Source organism: Dermacentor variabilis, chromosome 10, assembly GCF_050947875.1.
Source record: "Dermacentor variabilis isolate Ectoservices chromosome 10, ASM5094787v1, whole genome shotgun sequence".
NCBI classification, from domain to species: Eukaryota; Metazoa; Arthropoda; class Arachnida; order Ixodida; family Ixodidae; genus Dermacentor; species Dermacentor variabilis.
The window spans coordinates 87,236,975-87,256,904 of record NC_134577.1 but is presented as its reverse complement, the minus strand read 5'-3'; the positions used below and the strand labels follow the sequence as shown (position 1 = coordinate 87,256,904).

Below are 19,930 nucleotides of genomic sequence, written 5' to 3'. Positions count from 1 at the left end.
CTAACTTGACTTTGACTGCCGGATTTAAAAACCGGAATCACAACAGTGCTGCGCCAATCTTGAAGTAGTGAACTGGTTTCCAAGGATTTTCTGAAGATTATCGTTAGGCAAAATGACACCCATTCGGCATATCTCCAACAAAAATTCACTTGGGATCCCGTCTGGCCCGCTTGCTTTCTTGGTATCAAGCATAAGCAATTGATGAAATATGCCTGCCTGAGTGATTTCTAGTGGGTGCATTTTGCAAGCGCCTAATTTACTGCGCTCATTGTTTCCTTGCTCTGTTCTCATCTTCGTAAGTACTGACTGGAAGAATACATTGAAGCAGTCTGCTGTTTGTCTTTTCCGTGATCATTTGAGATCTGCTTTTTGTCTATCATATCTCTTCTTTTTTCTCCCTCAAGTGCACCCAAAACTTCTGTGGTGAAGACTTCAGGAACCCAGGAAGCGTTATGTTAAAGTACTTTTTCTTAGATTCCGTTAACGCTACCTTTAATTGAGCACGCAAAGTGGACACCTGGGCTGGTTTATGTTTATTTTTGCATAAACCTTTTATTCTGCGTTTTATGTGCATTATTTCCCTAGTTATCCATGGGCTATGCTGCTTCGTTTTTTTCATGTGGGTAGGAATAAATTTATCTGCGCAATGCTTTACAATTCCCTTGAAACTTTGCCACAATTATTCTACAGATTCACTAAATGACCCAAGTTCGAGTTCACTAAATGATAGACTTAAGTTATCTAGTATTGTTTTATCGTCTGCCCATGCGTAGTCGTCTATAAGCTTAATAGCCGGTGATCGCCGGCGACTGAGCATATCGTTTGGTATATTGACGGATATCATTTTGTGGTCTGATATTCCTGGTTTGACTGACACACTATTAGCAGCTATTTTTCAAGATAGGAACACAAGGTCTAACAATGACATAGAATATAAAGTTTCTCGCGTATTTTCTTCAACGATTTGCTGTAAATTACGATAAATCATAATTTTCAGTAGTCTTTCAGCACTTGAAACTTCCATGTGTCCGGGCGAGAGAGTTTTCCAGTGTATGTGGGGTAAATTAAAATTTCCTGTCATTATTACCGTTGTACTATTATTCAGATGAGTGAACAAAAAAGTGTTTAATTTATCCAGGAACTCAGGCGTGGTAGCAGGGGCCCTGTATATGCCTCCCACTATGAACGCAACGCCACTTAATTAGATTTTGCACTACACTGCTTCTGAAAGACTACAGTCTATTCTTTTGGCCCTAACTGATCATTTCAAAACTACAGCTACCCAGGAAAGTGGACAGGGAAACGGCGCTGCGGTAGCTCAATTGGTAGAACATCGCAAGCGAAATGCGAAGGTTGTGGGATCGTTCCTCACCTGCGGCAAGTTGTTTTTTCATCCGCTTTCATTTCCATTAATTTATTGTTTCCTTATTTCGTTTATTAAGCACAAGTAATTTCCCTTATGTTGTTCTTGGTGTCAGTGTTTGTTGGTTTCTTATGATATGACTAATAAAAATCGAGCCCCTCGGTTAACCCCCTTTCTTCACGTTTATTACATAACGAGGGTCTCGAATCCAGCAACATTGATGTCTTCAGGTAGCATGTGTGGGTTTATTGACCGGCTGCCTTCACCCAAAAAGATCACGTTCTCGTGACGCCTGCGGCAGAAAGGATGTTCCACGTTCGCCACCAAGGTCTGTGAGTGGTGGCTCTGGCTAACACTCCCATGGTCCTACTAGGACACATAAATACCCAAGAAAGTGGATGGGAAAATGACGCCGCGGTAGCTCAATTGGTAGAGCCGCGCATGCGAAATGCGAAAGTTGTGGGATCGTTCCCCACCTGCGACAAATTGTTTTTTCATCCACGTTCATTTCCATTAATTTATTGTTTCTTTATTTCATTTATTAAGCACAAGTAATTTCCCTTATGTTGTTCTTGGAGCCAGTGTTTGTTGGCTTCTTATGACTAGCCATTAACAGTAACTCTTACCTGTACTGGTTAGCCAGGGAACCAGTGCACGTGTTTTTATAGAAATCGCGACATGGTGCAGCGAAAAAATGTTCAAATTCGCTGTCCATGCAGGGTAGTGGCCCTGGTACTTACAGTTAGTGTGGTATCAAAACAGTGTGCTTTTGCTGTGTTCTAAGTTGGACGTTGCTCTGGTGCCGTGGCTAAAGTCAAAACATTGTTTAACAATTTATGTATCCTGAAAAAGGCAAATCCATGCTATTTTAACTCTTCAGTGCTGACACATAAAGCACTGATGCATTTATGTGTCACCTCTATATGTGTTTATGGTACCAGAATTTCATTTAACGTATCACCTTAATGCTTGAGTGATTCCACGTTCTTAAACATCATTAAAGCTATCGAGCTGGTTTCGGCTATCTGGCTTATTCTGAAACTGTAGAACAGGGATATGTCCATCCTAGCTGTGCACGTCCCTTGTTCGTGTGTTTTCTCTTGTGCAGATGTCTATGCTCACATGAGCACAACTGCTTATATTTCAGCTTGCACATTGCATGACTAAGCTGGCCTACGAAAGCCATTATGCACCTGTCACTCTATAGTTTTACCAATGCATCTAGGGAAAGAAAAATCTTGAATGAAATGAAGCTGTAATGGCATAACGTAAAAAGCGGCAAGTCATGGTAGCATTATGAGGCTTTATGCATTCCTATCAGGTACACTTTTTTTTTTTCAAAAGAAATTAAATCATCTAGGAGCATTTAGGGTGGTAAGTCTTGATTGTGTCGTGTTGTGCGCATAGAACTCCTGATTCCAGAAGCAATAATTTGTCTCTTCAAAGCTTCTGGCCGATCTAAATGCAATCAGAAGCTAGCTTGGTGTCAACCACAGTTATGCATACAGCAGTCCAAGTTATTTTGACAAAAGCTGTACAGACATAAGTCTATATCACTGGATATTCCACTACACCAGCAGCAAGAACTTGCTTATAATTGCTGCATGCATTTCAGTCAGCTGCGAGAAACTTGCCATCGTCGTTACGAAATTTGATGCAATATTGATGTTGACGCATAGCATTAGGAGTAGTTAAGTGACACTACACAAAAATATGCTATTTGGACACCCTCCTTTCTGCATTCATTTAACCTTCGATTTTGGCCATGGCTTTCCGTGTCACATATTTTAAGTGCCACTTTTGAAGTGCTGCCACTTGTGTTTATTTTAACTTGAGTGAAGCATCTAGCCCCTACTTCTGATAAGAGCCAGATGTACCATTGCTTGGAGTTCTATGAAAGGTGCCTTCGTCACGATTCGCAATGGCACTATTGAGACCTTAGAGTTTTTTTATAATTACCTAGAGGCAAAACTGGTGCTGCGGTACAGGTGTAAGTATGGGATTGCCAGGAATTGGTGGTTCTGGGGTGGCACCTTTGTCTGAAAGACAGGACATCTTGAAGGCACATGTCTTACTAACAGCATTCTGTCTGTCACAATGGTCCACTTTTCACTAAAGCAGCATGCAAAATGCAGTTTTTCTCTTGCTACTATACAAAAAAACACTTGTTAATAAATTATGAGAACTTATGCTGATTCTGTAGAATTATATGAAAGATGAAAGAAAAGTGTACAGGAGAAGCCATGCATTAACATTGGTCCGACTTCGCTTCAGGCTGTTGACCATGCAACATTTCTTGGGGTTGAACTCGACAATCATTTGAAATTTACAACTCACATATCCTTATTAAACCATAAAGCAGCATATGTTATCAGAATATTAATCAAAGTCCGCCCCTATTTTCCTATACATATATTAATTTCACTCTACTACGCTTTTCTTCGCAGCCACATCTCTTACTGCATTTCTTCTTGGGGCAATACCTACGCAACTCACTTGGCACCCCTGCAACACACACAAAACCAAGCTTTGAGAATAATCACTTGCAGCCATTTTTCATGTAGTGCTCTGCCATTATTCCGCACATATAATATTTTGTCAGTAGTAGATTTAAATAAATGTTCTCTTAGTGTCCTGACGTGTAAATTCTGTCGAGGAGAATTACCAATTTCGTTGATAACAAAAGACCAAAGCTCCCATTTCACTGGCACTCGATTTTCACACCATAGGAACTACCTCCTACCAAAACCAAGGACTAACTACAGCACATTTACTGCGACCGTTTTGGCAACATCAATATGGAATTCACTACCACCCTCCATTAAATCATCTCCTTCCATTCATTTATTTAAGAGGAAAATTCGTCACCACTTGTTGGCAAAGTGATTGTGTATATTTTTTTATGCTTCTGTATGTCGAATAATACTCCTAGGATCTGCTTTTTGTGCTTGTACTTTATTGTTATTACTATGACTTGACTGTGTTAATACTTTCAGTTTCTAGGATTGCTACTGCTGTTGTTAACCGTATTAAGTGTACTTTTTCTATGTATTTATCGTTGGAGGTCCCTCCCCAGTCTTTGACTATGGGACCTCCTAGAGTTACTTCTTCTGCAAAACATTTCAAGCGCATCAATAAACTGAAACTAAACTAATAGTAGGCCACTAAAGTTCGAAGAAGAAACCAATAAGGTCTGTGCTTACTTGACCTCAATTTCAATTGTCTGTTTTGTTTGCTGTGTTTGCTTGCTATATTAAATGTGATTTAACAATAATGAGATATATTATGGGTAAAGAAGGACTTCCTGTGATGATTTCATTCTAGGAAAGCTTTATTTATGTATAAATGACGGCCTCAAGCCAAACCACGTGCAAGACAAGCCTCTCACATCCATATTGCAGCATTTATGTGGTAGCTTAGCACCCATTAGGGAATTCTCATAGACAGTAGTACCAGATTTTTTTCTAAATAGTATATTGTAAAAGCTTTATGATCGATACTGTCACAAGAGCTTTATTCAAGCTGTTCTGGGTACTGCAATTCATCCACTTGAAGGCATCATTACTGATGCCGGCTTCCCATATCACACCCAGAAACTTTGTTACCATCCTTTGCAGTTTCTTTCATGACTTCTCCAGTGAGGGAACACCAAATCAGTAATCAGTGCCTGAAAAAAAATGGCAATTAATATAAAACCGTTATTTGGAGAAGGGATGGCTGTATGACTTGGTAGGGAGGCTGTTGGATGGAGCTATTGAGATGGTTGCAGAAGTGCTGAAGTCTAGTCAGGTCAGTCCAGTGAGGTTAGTCTCTGTGGTAAACTGCCGTACTGGTATCGGACAGCATTTCTGCATTTACAGAGGGAGACTGCGGGGGGGAGGGGGTGAAGAGACCCCCTCCCCATAGCCGGTGGCGCTATATGCTCCAGTAAATTTATCTAGCGCATCTTGTGTGATGGGACAGTTAGCTCCAAAGCAGTGCTTGATGTTTGGTGTGCTTCTTCTGTGCGACATATTGAGCAGGATGTGCTAGGCTCCTTGGGTGTTTTTTTTTTTTTTTTTTGTCCTCCTCAGCACTGACAGACGTGTTCCTCCTTCTGTAAGCCCGCCATTGCACCATGATGTGGGGGTCAATGTGACGCCAGAACTAGGTTTTGTGTATTAGAGCATAGCAGGATCAGGGAAGGTTTTCTGGTAGGGGAGGGTCGGGAGTTATGACCATCTTCTTGAACCCTCTTGTTCTGGATTTATTTTCTTTCAGAATGTGTCCATTTGGTTAATGAGAACTATATCTGCAGAGGACATTGACATTTTAAGCCACAGGGTACAGAAAGCTTGTTGCATGAGCACAGAGTCAGCAATGCAAGAGGTGCCTGAAAAAAAAAAAAACTGCTCGTGAAGCAGAGTTTTCAAGGTGGCATTTGTGTAGGTTGCAGCTGAGGTTGTCAGCTGCTTTTGAGTTTGAAATATCTGGTAAAGCTACGTTGACGTGAGTTATACATAACTGGGGTGTTCTACTGGCTCAGTGAACAGCTGAGCTTGTTGAAATTGGCATTCTGGACGCTTGACTTCGTTATAAACAGCACGCTTAAGAAAGCACTTGACACAGTAAAGATGAGGACATACATAACATGCTGATACTTCAACTGTTGGTTTATTGCTAAAAGGCTTGCTTTCACTCTCGTTACCGCGAGAAATGTGCTCATTTTCAATGCTTTTATGATTTTGCATTTTATTTCAAGATGTAGTAGTCGCAACAAAATACTGCAATACATAAAATTATACCCTGATCGCTGGTGTTTTGAATGGTTCGTATAGCATATGTAGTCTGCCAGTCAGACAATGTTCGAGAATTCTTATGTGAAACATTAAAGAAGCGCCTCAAGGAACATAAATGAAAGTAATAATTTGCTATATTTAGTTTAAGTGCCGAGAGAATAAAAAATATCTGAAGTATACAAAATATCCACAATATGCAGCTGGTTCCTAGTTCCCAATTTTTGTAAGTTAGATCACAAAAAAAAAATTAATATGAGGACTTGTTGGCGTGAATACTAGCCATAGTAATGCCCGTGCTATGCAGGAAAGCAACAGCTTTGCAAATGTAAAAACTAATGAAGTTCCTGTTGTACAGGAAGAATTTGTTTTTGCTGCTTACAACAGGCACCTGGTTCCTGTCTTACTGAATTGTTTAGGCTTTCCAAGCAATGGTTGTCAGGTTAGAGACCACGCAGGAACCACATCATACTTGGTTATTTCATTCGATCACCTTTTCTGGGCAAGCAAGGTGGTCTCGTGTGCTTCCGGTTGGCGCTGGTGTTTCCACATGCATTGTTCTTGATCCTGTACAGTGTTATACAGTAATGTTGAATGTTGCACAATATTATATGCTCAAAATGGAATCAAATCTCCAAATCAAATAGCATTGTTTCTTTTTTTCTTATATGAATGTACTATCCATGGGAAAAAATGAGAATGAACATGTTTTCATTTCGGCATTTGGATGGGGTTTGGACTTTGTAAGGTTAAAGCAAGACTTTCTTTGTAGATCCGGATGGGATGTTGTGGTTTGTAGTTGGACTTGAGGAAGGATGTGGTGAAGAGGGGCTGTTGTGGAGTAGGGGGTGCATACCATCACCTACCACCGTCGTACGTCACTTACCGCCATTACGTAGTGGGCACATGTGCTTGGTTGGTGGCAGAAAGGATGCACCTGGCGTTGCATGATGTGTCAGGCAGGATGTGTTACCTGTTGCATAACACTACACGATGAAAGTGAGATGGCCATTTAGGATGAAATACAAACACAGCAGTGTGTCTGGCTGTCATGCCTGCACTAGGTTATGAGGTGCAGCTGTTAAACAGCCACATAAAATGTTGCTTCAAATAGGCAAGAAAGGAAAATGGAGAGACAAATGCAGTATGATTCAAAACAGTGTAAGCTTCGCTTACTATGACAATTGTCTTCAATGGTTTCTGCAGTCCTTTTTATCTGTTCTTTCTAGCATTTTTGTATCTTCAAAAGCACATGCATTATGCTTTTCTATATTCCCTTCTATATTAATTTCTGCATTGGGTTCACAACATATAATGCAGAGATGTTCCGGTCTGGCAAAGTCCCCGAAGGTGTGTGGATGACTCGTTATCAGTACCAGCTTCATGCAATGGGGTAAACATATCTACATGGAAGGTTGCAGTACTAAGGCTCTGCATGTGTATGCTCCACTGAATTGGAAACCAAGCTTTTGTCAGCCAGGAACCTTTCAATGCATGTGACTGTATGTGGAACCTTCAGTCAATCAATCAGTCAGTCAACCAATTCTTTATTCAGCAATGTTCCAAGGTGCTAGGAGCGTGGCAGAAAAAGCCAGCTGAAGCATTGGCTTGAGAGGTACCATGTCCCAGTTACAGTGGCAGTGGCATCATTATAAGTACACAAAGCAGGTGTCTTATGGAAAAGGAGTGTTGTCAGTATTCAGAATGATACAGTGCATAGGTTATAACAAATTATCAGTGATTCTTGAAACTTCCCTATTATATCAAACAAAAATAAATAGAGAAGGATGAAGCTAGCTCCATTTCAAGTAGACACTTTGCGTCGTGTTGTTTGAAAATCACAAGAAAGTTGGAACCTGTGGCATGTTGCAAGATGATCTGCAGATAGTGCAGTGAAATAGTTTTGTGATTCTGATGAGAAAACATGCGCAGTAGCCAAACACCATATAGTTTCTGCCAGTGATCGGCGTCCAGTGGGTAAAAGTACAACCGCAAACAAGATCTCATTTTGTGAAAAATGGATTGTAGATATCACAAAATTAATTGCAGCAAAACAGCAAGGTAAGGAACCACACTTTTTTTTTTAATTAACGACTATCAGCTTGCCTCGTAGCAGACGACAGGCACCCCTAGCGGCCAGGTGGGATAGTTTAGGAGCCTGGTTCTGTGTCACTTCCGGCGAGTAGTAATGACGGCGCGTTTATAGTTTCGGAATGAAAAACAAATTTTTGTGAGTTGCTTCTGATGCGCTCATTAGCGTTTCGCACGCACGCTTTCGCACTGAGCCCTCTCCATAGGAATACAATCACTAAAAACACCGTGACTGCAATGCACGCGACGTTGACCACGAATCAACGCGCCCTAGGTAGCATCCGCGCTCTCTCGCCATCCTTTCTCCCGTCCCGTCGCTCAACCGCCACGCTTCGCGCTGTTACCGGTCCGAAACTTGCGCACCTCTCTCTACAGCTTGTAAAAAAAAAAGGGGGGGGGGGGCATCTCGAAGGTGTTCCGCTACTGCAGCGGATCCAGGGTCGAAGACTCGTCGAGTCCGCAATGCGCCCGTCGTCACGTCGCTCGCGGTCGTCGTCCGCGCGTCGTCTGCTCGCGTGAACCGCGTGCCGTCTGGCCGCGACGCGGCGGCGTCGTCTGCCGCTGCCGCAATGGCGTCGCGGGATTGATCGTTGGCGCTTCGCGCCGTATCGATCTGCTGCCGGGCCGTCGCGGACCGCGCGTAGTCGTGGTCTCGAGGCGCCGCGAAGCTGGCGTGCCGTCCGGATGCCTGCTCGGGCCCGCCGTTCAAGAAGATGAAGAAGCGCAAGGAGCTGGATGCCCTGGTGTCGTGTCGTGCGACGGCGCCCCGCGCCGTCCTGTCGCAGCAACAGCAGCAGCACGCGGTGCAGGAGCTGCTCCGCAAGGGAGCCATCGTGGCCGCCGGCTCCAACGGCGGCCATGGCTCGGACTCGTCCGACGTCGAGACGTCATCGTACGCGGCCCTCGCCGCGTACCGGTTGCCCGCGGCGCCGTGAGTGCCCCCCGGCTGTCTCGAGGCGGGAAAGCGCGCGCGGGAACCCCCCCCCCCCCCCCCCAAGTCCGCAGTCGCCGTCTCTGAGTCGTAGCTACGCTATCTGCACTGTCGGGCATGGCCGGTAAAAAAGAAAGGGAGAGGTCGATGGATAGGATGAAGTAGATAGACTTGCGAGGTGCGAAAAAAAAAAGAAAGTTGTACCTTTAAATTTGGTGCTTTGCTTATGTGCTATGGGGTAAAGCAAGAAGAGAGAGAACTTAGAAATAAGAGAACCTGAACGCTGTCATTCCAACTTCCCACTTTCGTCATGCTGCATATTGTGGCATGAGGGCTGTCTGGTTCATGGCAGTCACAGATGGCTGAGTTGTTCATCTGTACAATGCAGAACCCGTCACAAAATATAGAAGGGTTATCTATAGGCAAGGACTGCCTAGTTGCGAAAGAGGTTGTTTCCCTAGTTTAACTGCTGGGACAAAAAACAAATGATTGCACGTGAAAGCATACTACACCGAGCAAGCATCATGCAAGAATTTATGAATCCGTGTTTATCGCTTGCGGGTCTTTGTTTGTAATTTACTGTCCACTGCTATAGTCCTGTCTAACCTTCCAGATTGAGGCGGGCAGAAAAATTATGGATGGTAGCTTTCTGTTTGTTTGTTTTTTTAGTCTCCTTCAATTCTTCTGTAATGTGTACATTAAATCAACAGATGAAAAATTGTATAGGTATAAACCTTCTGGAGTGCTAAAGTAGGTTATTGTCCTTTACGCCTGCCATTTCGTACACATAAAAGCAGGCATTTTATTTAATGCCGAGATGGATGTTTGAATCGTAACCTCCATGCCATCCTTATGCAGACCTCCGTAGCTTTATTGGAAATGGCCATCGTATTCCCCAGTTGTGAGTGCAGTAGACTTAAAGTTGGCTATCCCTTAAGGGTCGACCGCTTCAGGATTTAAGTCATGCATATAGATTCTGTGTTGTGGAGAATGTGGAGGGTGGTTCTATTGCTCCGTGTGACATAGCTAAGCTGATACTACACCCTCCTAAACAATTCCTGTGGTTTAGCTTTTTCTGAACAGTATCTTACAACTAGTGGCACCTAAGAACTAAATTTTATAGTGGTAGACATAATTCTAATTTCCTGTAAATGCTTCTTCTATATAGAGCCACTGTTGTTGAGATAACGTCTCAAAGCTACTTTCATTTAAGACGAGTATCAGGCACAAACCCATGCGTCTGCTCTGATTATCTTTTAATGGGAAATGCCAAGGTGGTGACTCTGTTGCCCCTTGATGCAACCCAGGCCGGTGCGATGGTGGGCCTGGCTACCTGTGGGGCTGGTGCTGCTGGTGGGGGCAGCGGGGGCACTGGTGTGGTTGCACCTTGCCCTGAGGCAGGACCTGGACAGTCTCCGGGCACACCTGCACCGAGGTAATACCGCCACGTGCATTTGGATAGTTTTGTCTTCACTTCTGCCCCAGTCACATTATGCACGTTCATTTACCATGCTCTGCAACCGGATTTAGAGTATGACCCAACGTCTCAGTACAAAGTTGATCCCAGGGTACAGGGGATGCATGTGAATGTCAGGAGGAACGAAATGGAATGGTGGAATGGATATTTTTATTTGCTTATTACTTGTCTTTTACGCAGAATATAAGTCTATCAAAGTGAGAAAACTTGTCTTGGCCTCATGTTTATTATTGAACACAATTTTGCCTTAGAAAACATTCATAAAGGTTATCATACTTTAGGTACAAGTTCACCTTGATTTTAGGGAATTGTAAAGTAGGCTGATGATGGTGGCTAATATCGATTTTGTCAGCAATCTCAAGTTCGGGACAATTTTGGACAAAAAGAACACTTTACAATATACAACATGCCTTACATATGTAGCAAATATGCAGCAACTCACAAGATGCTAAGGACATGAAAATATCTGCCATAGATCATAATTCATGTGCGAGGCACCTCATTCTAGCTCACCCACTGATCATTTTTATATTTTACTATCACCAAACTTTGCCAATAATTGCAAGTATTAGTTAGGTTTTATGTACTCTCATGGACAAAGGAACCACTTACAAGCAGGGTATCAAACTGAAACTGAATCAAAAACTAACAAAAACAGTTATTTACGGGGAAAACAGAACTGAATCGAATTCACTTACTTTTTTTTTCACTCCGGTATGAAACTGCAAAAAAAATATTAATAACAGTTTGTAGTTCAGGTTGGCCACCTTCCAGCTTTTTATCCATTCATTGCCTGCACTTGTGGCTCAACAACGTCACCTGGCCTATAGATGAACATGAATTTGCGATCATTTTAGAAGTGGCAGCATCATTAGTGCAGTTTTCAAAGTATCATATCTCAGTAGGCAGGCATTTTAGCAATACACTCATGAGTGTTTGATGTTGGTGACCATCAAATATTTCTTTGGCACTGGGAGACGTGTATAATAATAGCTGAAATAAAGAAGCATATCCTAGTTTGGCAGTTGCTTCTGATTACACTGGTACGTAAACTGAAGTAGGTGAAATAGACATAGAAATGAACTATTACTTTCGAGGTTGTGCTTCCACAACCTGATTGTCTGTTTTGACTGCTTGTAACTTGAAGAGCAGCATGTGTACCTTTTGTGGGGCCTTCCTGTGCAGCTTTGAGTGCACGGTTGTGTTTTTGTGCAAAATAAGCCCAACTCTTTTGCTGGAATTATTCTTAATTTATGCAAACAGACATAAACAGGTTCAAACCAGTTTGAACCGCTAATTTTTCTTATAGGAGTTATACCAGAATTTAATCACTTTCGCTGAACCGGAACAGAGAAAGTTTGTTTCTTTCTATGCCCCCTCCTTGTGATATTTGCATGGTTTCTGCTTGCACACTTATTTGAGACCTACACTACCTTTGGGGAGTGGACACCTACACCCCTGCAAAATCACACTTTGGGGTTGTTAGTACTCGTAAGTGGCCGTCTTGCACTCCTTGCTTTCCTGTCCGTATTTCATTTCTCCACAATTGAACCCAATGCCAAGGACATGCCATTCATGCCATATAATATTCTTCACCTCTGTCCTGTCGTGTGTCCCTTGCTTGTTGCACAGAAGTTATTTAAATGTGCGAGTCTGTCATTGCTTTGTCGCCATTACTCTAAAAGCCCTAACTCACTGTCACTGGCTATGATATTCTGCTGCAGAAGGCAAAGTTGCAGGTTTAATTACCGAAGGGGGTGGAATGTGAAAGCACTTCTGTAGTTTGATTTAGGTGCATGTTAAGGAGCCTCAGGTAGTCAAAGCTAACCAACAGTCCTCCTCCCCCCCATAAAGCATCTCTGATTGCCGGGATATTTCATTGGGATGTTAATATTAATTCGTCATTACAAAAGCCCTCTGTCGTGTTTGCAACATAAAGCCACGATTACCATGCTGAGTTGTGGGGAGACAAGGCACTGTGGGTAGCTATTCTTGGTTCCATTAAGCTCTTGCTATGTGCAACCCTCCTAACCTTTATTTTCCTTCACCACTGAACTGTTTGCCGAGCATGAGAGTTTATTAGTCTGCTTGTAGAATTCATGCTCCAATTAGATGGCTCTTTTGCAGTTAGGTGTGTTAATCTGCATTTGAAAAGCTAGTCTGCGCTTGCTAAATGAACAAGGTGCTTGGAATTGGTTGGATTACCTGTGTTACTATTATTTGGATATCTGTTAAAAAATTTTAGGCGCATTTGCAGATCACTTATTGTAAAGTACACTTCCACTTTTAGAGCAGTTGCTTTAGAAGACCATGCACTTTTCAGTGCTCGCTAGTTTTCTTCTTTTCTTTAACATTTGCTTCAGCCCCAGAACAATGTCAGAAAGCAGTGATTATAAATAACAAATTCGCTACAACAGCCAACGGCCTTTTTATTATATCTTAAAGCACCCTACCACAAGGTTGCCTTGCAATACCGCCAGTTGCCTTCCACTTCAATTTGTCTGATTGCGGCTCATGTTTTGTTAGTTTAGGTTACACTATGGCCACCTGACACTTGCCTTTTACCTTTCAAGAAGCTCTGTGCTCGCCTTTGCACTACCTCACTTATGGTCATTCCACTTGTCACGTTCTTAATATGCCACACGCTAAGCTGCTGAATGTGAAATAAGCAGCATTCAGCAAGTGACAACCTGCCATGGTCGCTCAGTGGCTGTGGAATTCCGGGGCTTACTATGAGGACATGGGCTCAATTTTCCCTGTAGTGACTGAGCCAGCATTCTGATGGGTGTGGAATGACACTCATGTATTATGTGGACATCCTTGTGGGTTAAAGAACCCCAACTGATAAAAGTCAGTCCACAGTCTTTACTATGGACTCTCTCACCAACTATTCTTTTACTTTAGGACATTAAACGCTGTCCATAAATACATAAATCGATGGATTAATCAAGCATTCAATCAATGAGTCAATCAATTATATCAGCATGTGGCACTCTCACTGCATGTGCTGCTAACTGGTATACCGAGAGCACAGTAAGGAGAGAGCTGGTGGTGCTACAATTAAAAGTAAGCCCAGCAACTCTGTATTGGGGGAGCTGATAGGCTTTTAATTACTTCTAATGATTCTTATCATTGTCATAGTAACCTGACGTGCACACCTAAACGCTTCCACTAATACAGGCCGTTCCGCAGTAATGGGCTTCTCCGCATAATGACTCGTAGTGCGGAGAAGCCAGCTTTAAAGTTACCCACAATTGCATTTGATGTAATTGAAGCTGCGTCATTGTTCGCAGGGAGTGTTTTTCCTCTGTAGAACGGATTCAATATTGCCACAAGTATTATTATGATGGAAATAAGCATAGTACAACGCTAAGCGTGGAGGTTCCATGCTCCTTCAGGGTGTCTACCAACCGGGAAAACCGGGAATTCTCAGGGAATTTGAACAGTCTGGAAAAACTCGGGGAAAACTCAGGGAATTTGTGCTTCTATCAGGGAAAATTAGCTGTAACTTTATTGGAAGGGAACGAAAGTCGTGGTAATGCTGGCTACAGTAACAGAGGAATCACATCGAATCGTCACTGACGCCGTGTCATTGCCGCGATGTACTGCCAAAGTAGTTAACGACCGATTTTCCAGACGCTTTTTCGGACATGCCCGATAATTTGCACGACTTTGCGACACCACCACGTACTCCATATAGTCAGTGTATATTGCCCTGACTGCAGGTCCGAAATGGCAATAATCAAAGCCGCCACCGCCGCCATTTTGATTATCTCGCCGCCTCGAACCGGCACTCTCGCACGCAGATCCGCTGGCAGCCGTAACCACCACCGCGGCAACGTTAGGCCTAGCTGTTTCTACGTTCGCTATTAAGCTTGTTTCCGTGCGGTGCCGTGTTTTTCATTGAAAGAATTCACCGCTGTCTACAATGGCACCGACTCCGCCTTTGTAATCCTCGCGATTGGCTTCGAAGCTCGCAGAGCACAACGTGTTGCGTAATGCCAGTCTTTGAAAGTTAGTTTCGCCTCAGTACAGCAGTGTTAGGCGAAGAAGCATAACAAGCGTGGGAAGGGGCAATTGTCGCGGGACATAGTATGTATTCCTTAATTATACACGCGTGCACCCCTATCTCCCGTCACAGTACGAGCACATATATGCCTAATAAGTGTACTGGCAGGTCTTAAAAGCTTTTTCGGGCCTGCCTGTCGCAATTTTAGCCCTTAAGGGCAGTTAAAGACATGCATTCATTGTTTTCGGACTGTCCGATTTTTGGGATGTTTTTGCGGCCCCTAGGGAGTCCGAAGAATCGGACGTTGACTGTACAACTGACCAAGAGGATGCTTCAAATTATCCATGGGGTGAAAGCGTGGCAGAAGGAGGATGAGAACAGAAGGCACTGACGCACTGAGGAATTAACGGGAAAGGAAGCGTGCCGCCGCCTTTTTGAAGGAGCTTGAGCTCAAAAAACAAAGTGTTGGCTGAGGCCGAGATACAGGTGTCCCTCATCCAAACCAAAATAAACTCTTTAAAGCATTGAAACCCAACACTGAGATGTTGTGTATGGGCTGAGAGTAGGACAGTTGCGGTTGACTTCCTAGCTCCTGAGAGGGAATCTTAGTTCTGACAAAGTTCAGGCCTCATGCCGATGAGCTTGCTGTCAGTTGATAGAAATAGCTCATGTTCATAAATATTTACTTATGTATGCATCTCCTTTTCATTCGTATTTGAAAATGTTCGACTCAATTTGGAATGGGTTTTACCATTTATTTCGCTGCGCATTTTACTAACACCTTCCTTTTGTTTTCTTTTTAAATAAGATAGGTATTACTCCTTACTATTCAAACTGGATTAAGTCACTTTTTTTGTTTCAACATGCTTACTTGAGAGTGACAGCATCGGGCAGCATGGTGTCAGCCTGTCTTGAAATAAAACAAAGTTCTGGCTCATTCAGGGAATTATGCAAAGGTGCTTAGGGAAAACCTGGAAAACTCAGGGAATTTGGAAATGTCAACTTGTAGACACCCTGTCCTGGTTTTGTTTTAGCATCAACAGACACTGGCACATGAAAAAGAGGCACAGGACACAACAAAGCACTCGAAATAAATCAGTTGGGAGTAAAACACTTCATGTGTCCTGTGCTTTTTATTTTTCATGCGTCCATGTTTGTCAGTACTAAAAAAAGTTTGCCAAACTCACAACACAACCCTGAATCCTCCTAAACAGCACATATAGTGCTCACTTAGTGTCATGTCATTGTTCCACACGCACTTGTGTAGGCACCATCTCTCTGGCAAGAGGTGCAAGAAGAACAAAATGAGTGAAGTTGTGGAGGGGATAGTTCCTCAATGTTCCTTTGAGTGTGATAATCACAGAGCACTTTGTGCCTCTGAACTTTGCAGCTCACCCACTAACAATGCTGCAACACTTCTTTAAACGAATGGACTAGACCTTCTATAATAGCAGCATTGTATTCAACATACTTGGAGCTCATTTAGTTAGGCCATTGGACAAATAAGCAGATGTTTTTAGACTTTGACTCACTTTTATTTTTACAGCAAATGTGTTTTTCTCCTAAATAAGGAGCTTAATCATTCTGCTGTATTGTCTACTGCAATGTAGTGACTGCACTTAATACAGTGTGCACAACTGACCCATTTCTGATTTGAGGCTCTGATCTACGCTTGGTTCACTTAACCTATGTACCACCTTATAGCCACAGTGCTCATTCTTGTAGCATTGGCAGCACACACCCACAACGATCTCAGTATGCATTGCCAAGAAGCATGAATAAAGCAGTGCGTCATTGCTGCATGCACAATAAAAATTAATGTCATGCATTGAAATGGGGAGGGTGACTAAGAACACAAGGGAACCAATGCAGAACTGCTGCTGGACTTCAAGCTACTGCTGGCTTTTGAGAATTTCTTCTCAACCATGGGTAACTGCACATACACTGAGAAGGACCCTGCAAGACAGAACCAGGATAAAGTTTGATGAAACAAACTGCAGTTAGCTACTGACGATTTTCTTTCGAGGAGTTCCTTCTAAGCAAGGCTAGTTGATTTGTATTTGGTGTCAGGTCAATTGTTAGCCACTTCTGGTGTATTTCTTAGCAATGCAGATTATTCTTGTAAGTCGCTCATGCCGCAACATCACTGCATTGCTAATAATCACGACAGAATGAAGCAGTGTGACACCTGCTCAAAGTGTGGGCTTAAGAGGTGGATATTTGTGCACTCTTGTTCTTTGTCATGGCACTATTACCGTGAAACTCTTGATCCATATGAAATTTCAATGTGGAACTTGCTGCATAAGCTGTATCTCTTGGTGCAAGTTTTCAAACCATGCGCTGGCTGCTGTTTCGAGTACAGTCTTTCACATTTTCCCTTTCCTTCCCAGCAGTGTCACTTTTTTCATCACTCATTTCTTGGTTTGGTATTGGTATTTTCAATTGGCACATCTAGCTTTCGCCATGCGCAGTCCATTTGTGCTCAGTGCCCAATCGTATGCGCAGTGGACGTGGATGGCAAGAAACTGCCGGCGCAGCTGCACGACCTCCACGGCCAGATCAAGGGCCTCGAGCAGAACCTGAGCAGTACAGCCACCGAGCTGCACCGAACTGCAGCAGACCTCGTGGCGCTAGCCAAGCAGGTCAGTGTGCATCACACACCATGGGTGCTTCTTCCGCCTCACTTTCTGCACAAGAACTCTGCCAATATGTCCCTTGGGCTCTAGGCCTCTAAGCTGTAAACTGTGCCTTCCAAGGCTTGGAAAACATCATGGGGACTACATGACGGTGGTAAAAGAAGCTTTAATGGCCGTAATATGAAGACCATACCACCTTGTTGGCAAGTGACAAAGTAATGGCAATTATGAACAGCCCCTGGAGCTTTAAGAGAAATGTGCGACATTAGGGGCTCCAAAAGTAACAATAAAGACATTTTAAAACACCAGTCAGATTAGCCAATTTTAACCACTTTTTAGCAGGCAGTGGGTAAATGTATGTTTTGTCTAGTCGTTAGCTGGCGGCATATTCATTAGCATTAAATCAATTAACCTTTCAAATAAAGGTGCTCGATCAAGCCCTTTGCTTGAAGCACAGTTTCAGAAGTGTTATGATCGAAAAACTCTGGCTACAAGCAGTATAAGCTGCCCGCATTGGCCATTCCTCATAAGCTGTCTGGCAAGATGCACATGTTTCTCCTGGTGCTGTTTGCAGGTGGCTGAGCTCAAGGCAACGACTGGCAGCTTGCAAGAGAGCGTGGCATCGGCACCCCAGATCAAGGGACTCCCCAGTGCCGTCACCGACCTCAAGCAGGTGCGTTTCTATGCACACTTCCACAGTAGTGAAGAGGGCATGCACATGCAACTGTTTTTCGTGCCATGTGTGCATTGATCTTATGTGAGAAACTAAACCGAGGAAAGGTACCTACGTCTGGTTGGGCAAGTCATTGAGTGACGGTATATAACAACCAGCAAAGAAACTTCAGTAAAAGCAGCAATGCTTACAAATTGTCTCATTGTTTCCTGGCCAACTGGGCTACTTTTTCAAAGGAGACTGCGATAAAGCAGAGATAGCTGCTTTTGTGAATTGCTCCTTGTTTTGCGCAATCGTGGGACTAGCTGTGTTTGTTTCCTGCATGATGATGGAGTCACTTGCATGGATCACTTATTGTGTTTCTAAACATCAGCCGCTACACACGTAGCAAAATTGAAAAGAGGCTAATTGAACTCTCCGAGTTAAACAGTTGTATTTGCAGCGTGGTGTGAAAATGTGGAAGAAAGTGTCATTATGAAGAGCGCACACATCCGCTGAAAGAAGCGCAAAGCAAAACGCAGCGTGAGAAAAACCAGACAAGCGCTGGGTAGTTTTGGCCTCCTGCTGCTGAACAAGAGGTTGAGGGTTCAATTCCTGGCTGAGGTGACCATATGTCAAGGGTGGTGGGATACAAACATGTTTCTTTACTTTAGGTTTAGCTGCGACTGAAGGGCACATCAACCTTGAACTGATGATAACTGTGCTCCGTTGTGAGCTGTTGGGAGACATTCCACTGATAAGCACTTTAAGGTCGCAGGTTTGCCACTGCTACAATGTTACGTTTTCACTGCCTCCACAGGTGCACAGCATTTCTGATCTGCAAAACATAGTTGAGATTGAACACTCAGATTGTCGCGTTTTACTTGTGAAGCGTTGTACCTGTTTCATATGTAACTGAAACATAGCTTGTGTTCAGCTGTGCACATTTTCCTATGTGCACATTTGCATATGGGGGTGTGGTTTTTGTGTGTGGGCTACATTGCGATCAATATGGTTTGCGGCACGGTGGAGTCAACATATGAGATTGGTAAACTAAATGCCAGTAAGTAGAATGGTGGTTAGTTCACCGTTTTCTTGTATTATTTGCTGCCGTGTATTCTCCACTAGAGTCCCGGCATAGACTCTTGCAGGGAGCCAGTCGCGCGTCTCTTTCCTTCGTGCCAACTGCTTAACGTGTAAGTCTTAACGCAGGTGAATTCTTGACGTGACATTGCAAATCAGGCAACTTAGTGGTTGAAGGCAACGCAGTGCATCAGCGAGGGCATTTTTTCATGGCACGCATACAGATTAAATTGAGTTTGTACAGAAACCAACAAGTAGTAGATGTAGCAGTGTATGCTGTTTTCATGTCGGCATTCATGTTGTTCAGTCTCTGATCACAGCCCTGGTTGCGTGCGTGTGTGATCGAAATCTCAACTACTGCTTGCAAGCTTGACATTATTCTCGGCGCTCGGCGCAGAGATCTGAAAAGCTGACAGACATTGCCACCGTGCATCAGTATACATACTTTGCATCATTTTTAGCAATCATAATTAGACATTTAGGCAGGTGAGTTTAAAAAATGAGGCACATAAATGTAAGCACAGTAATCCAAAACGTGAACTTGAGATGGGAAATCAGGTGCTACTTGTTACCTTTATTAAAAGAAGAAAAAAAAAACGGTGCTCCTGAGAGTGTCGACAGCACACATGCGGCTCCTGCGTGTGCAGAGAGTGGCTTTACCACACCGCTTTTGAACCCAAGAAGGCAGACCTTTTCGCAACTCTCATTCCCTGTGGGAGTCTACATGGGGACGCTAAGTCTCGGGTCCCTTGGACCATAGGTCGGCAGTATGTATAAGAGAACACTCACTCACCATTATTTCTTTAACGCTTGGTTCTCACTTGCACTCATACTTATGTCTACTCCCACTCAGTAGCACTCAGTCACAATTGCACTCATTTTGACTCACACAAACAGGTATTCACTCGAACTC

General features: G+C 43.3%; 1 protein-coding gene across 3 annotated transcripts in view; it reads left to right on the top strand.

Annotated features, from left to right (window-relative positions):
• Positions 1–19,930, top strand: part of LOC142560766 (uncharacterized) — a 69,292-nt gene that overhangs the window by 16,552 nt on the left and 32,810 nt on the right. For 2 of the 3 annotated variants that reach the window (XM_075673094.1, XM_075673093.1), the window contains exons 3-4: positions 17,152–17,288; positions 17,857–17,955. In XM_075673094.1, the coding sequence (XP_075529209.1) occupies positions 17,152–17,288; positions 17,857–17,955 (236 nt within the window). Of the gene's footprint in view, positions 1–8,863; positions 9,161–10,467; positions 10,596–17,151; positions 17,289–17,856; positions 17,956–19,930 lie in introns of those variants that run through there. The other variant, XM_075673095.1, reaches the window with a different exon arrangement.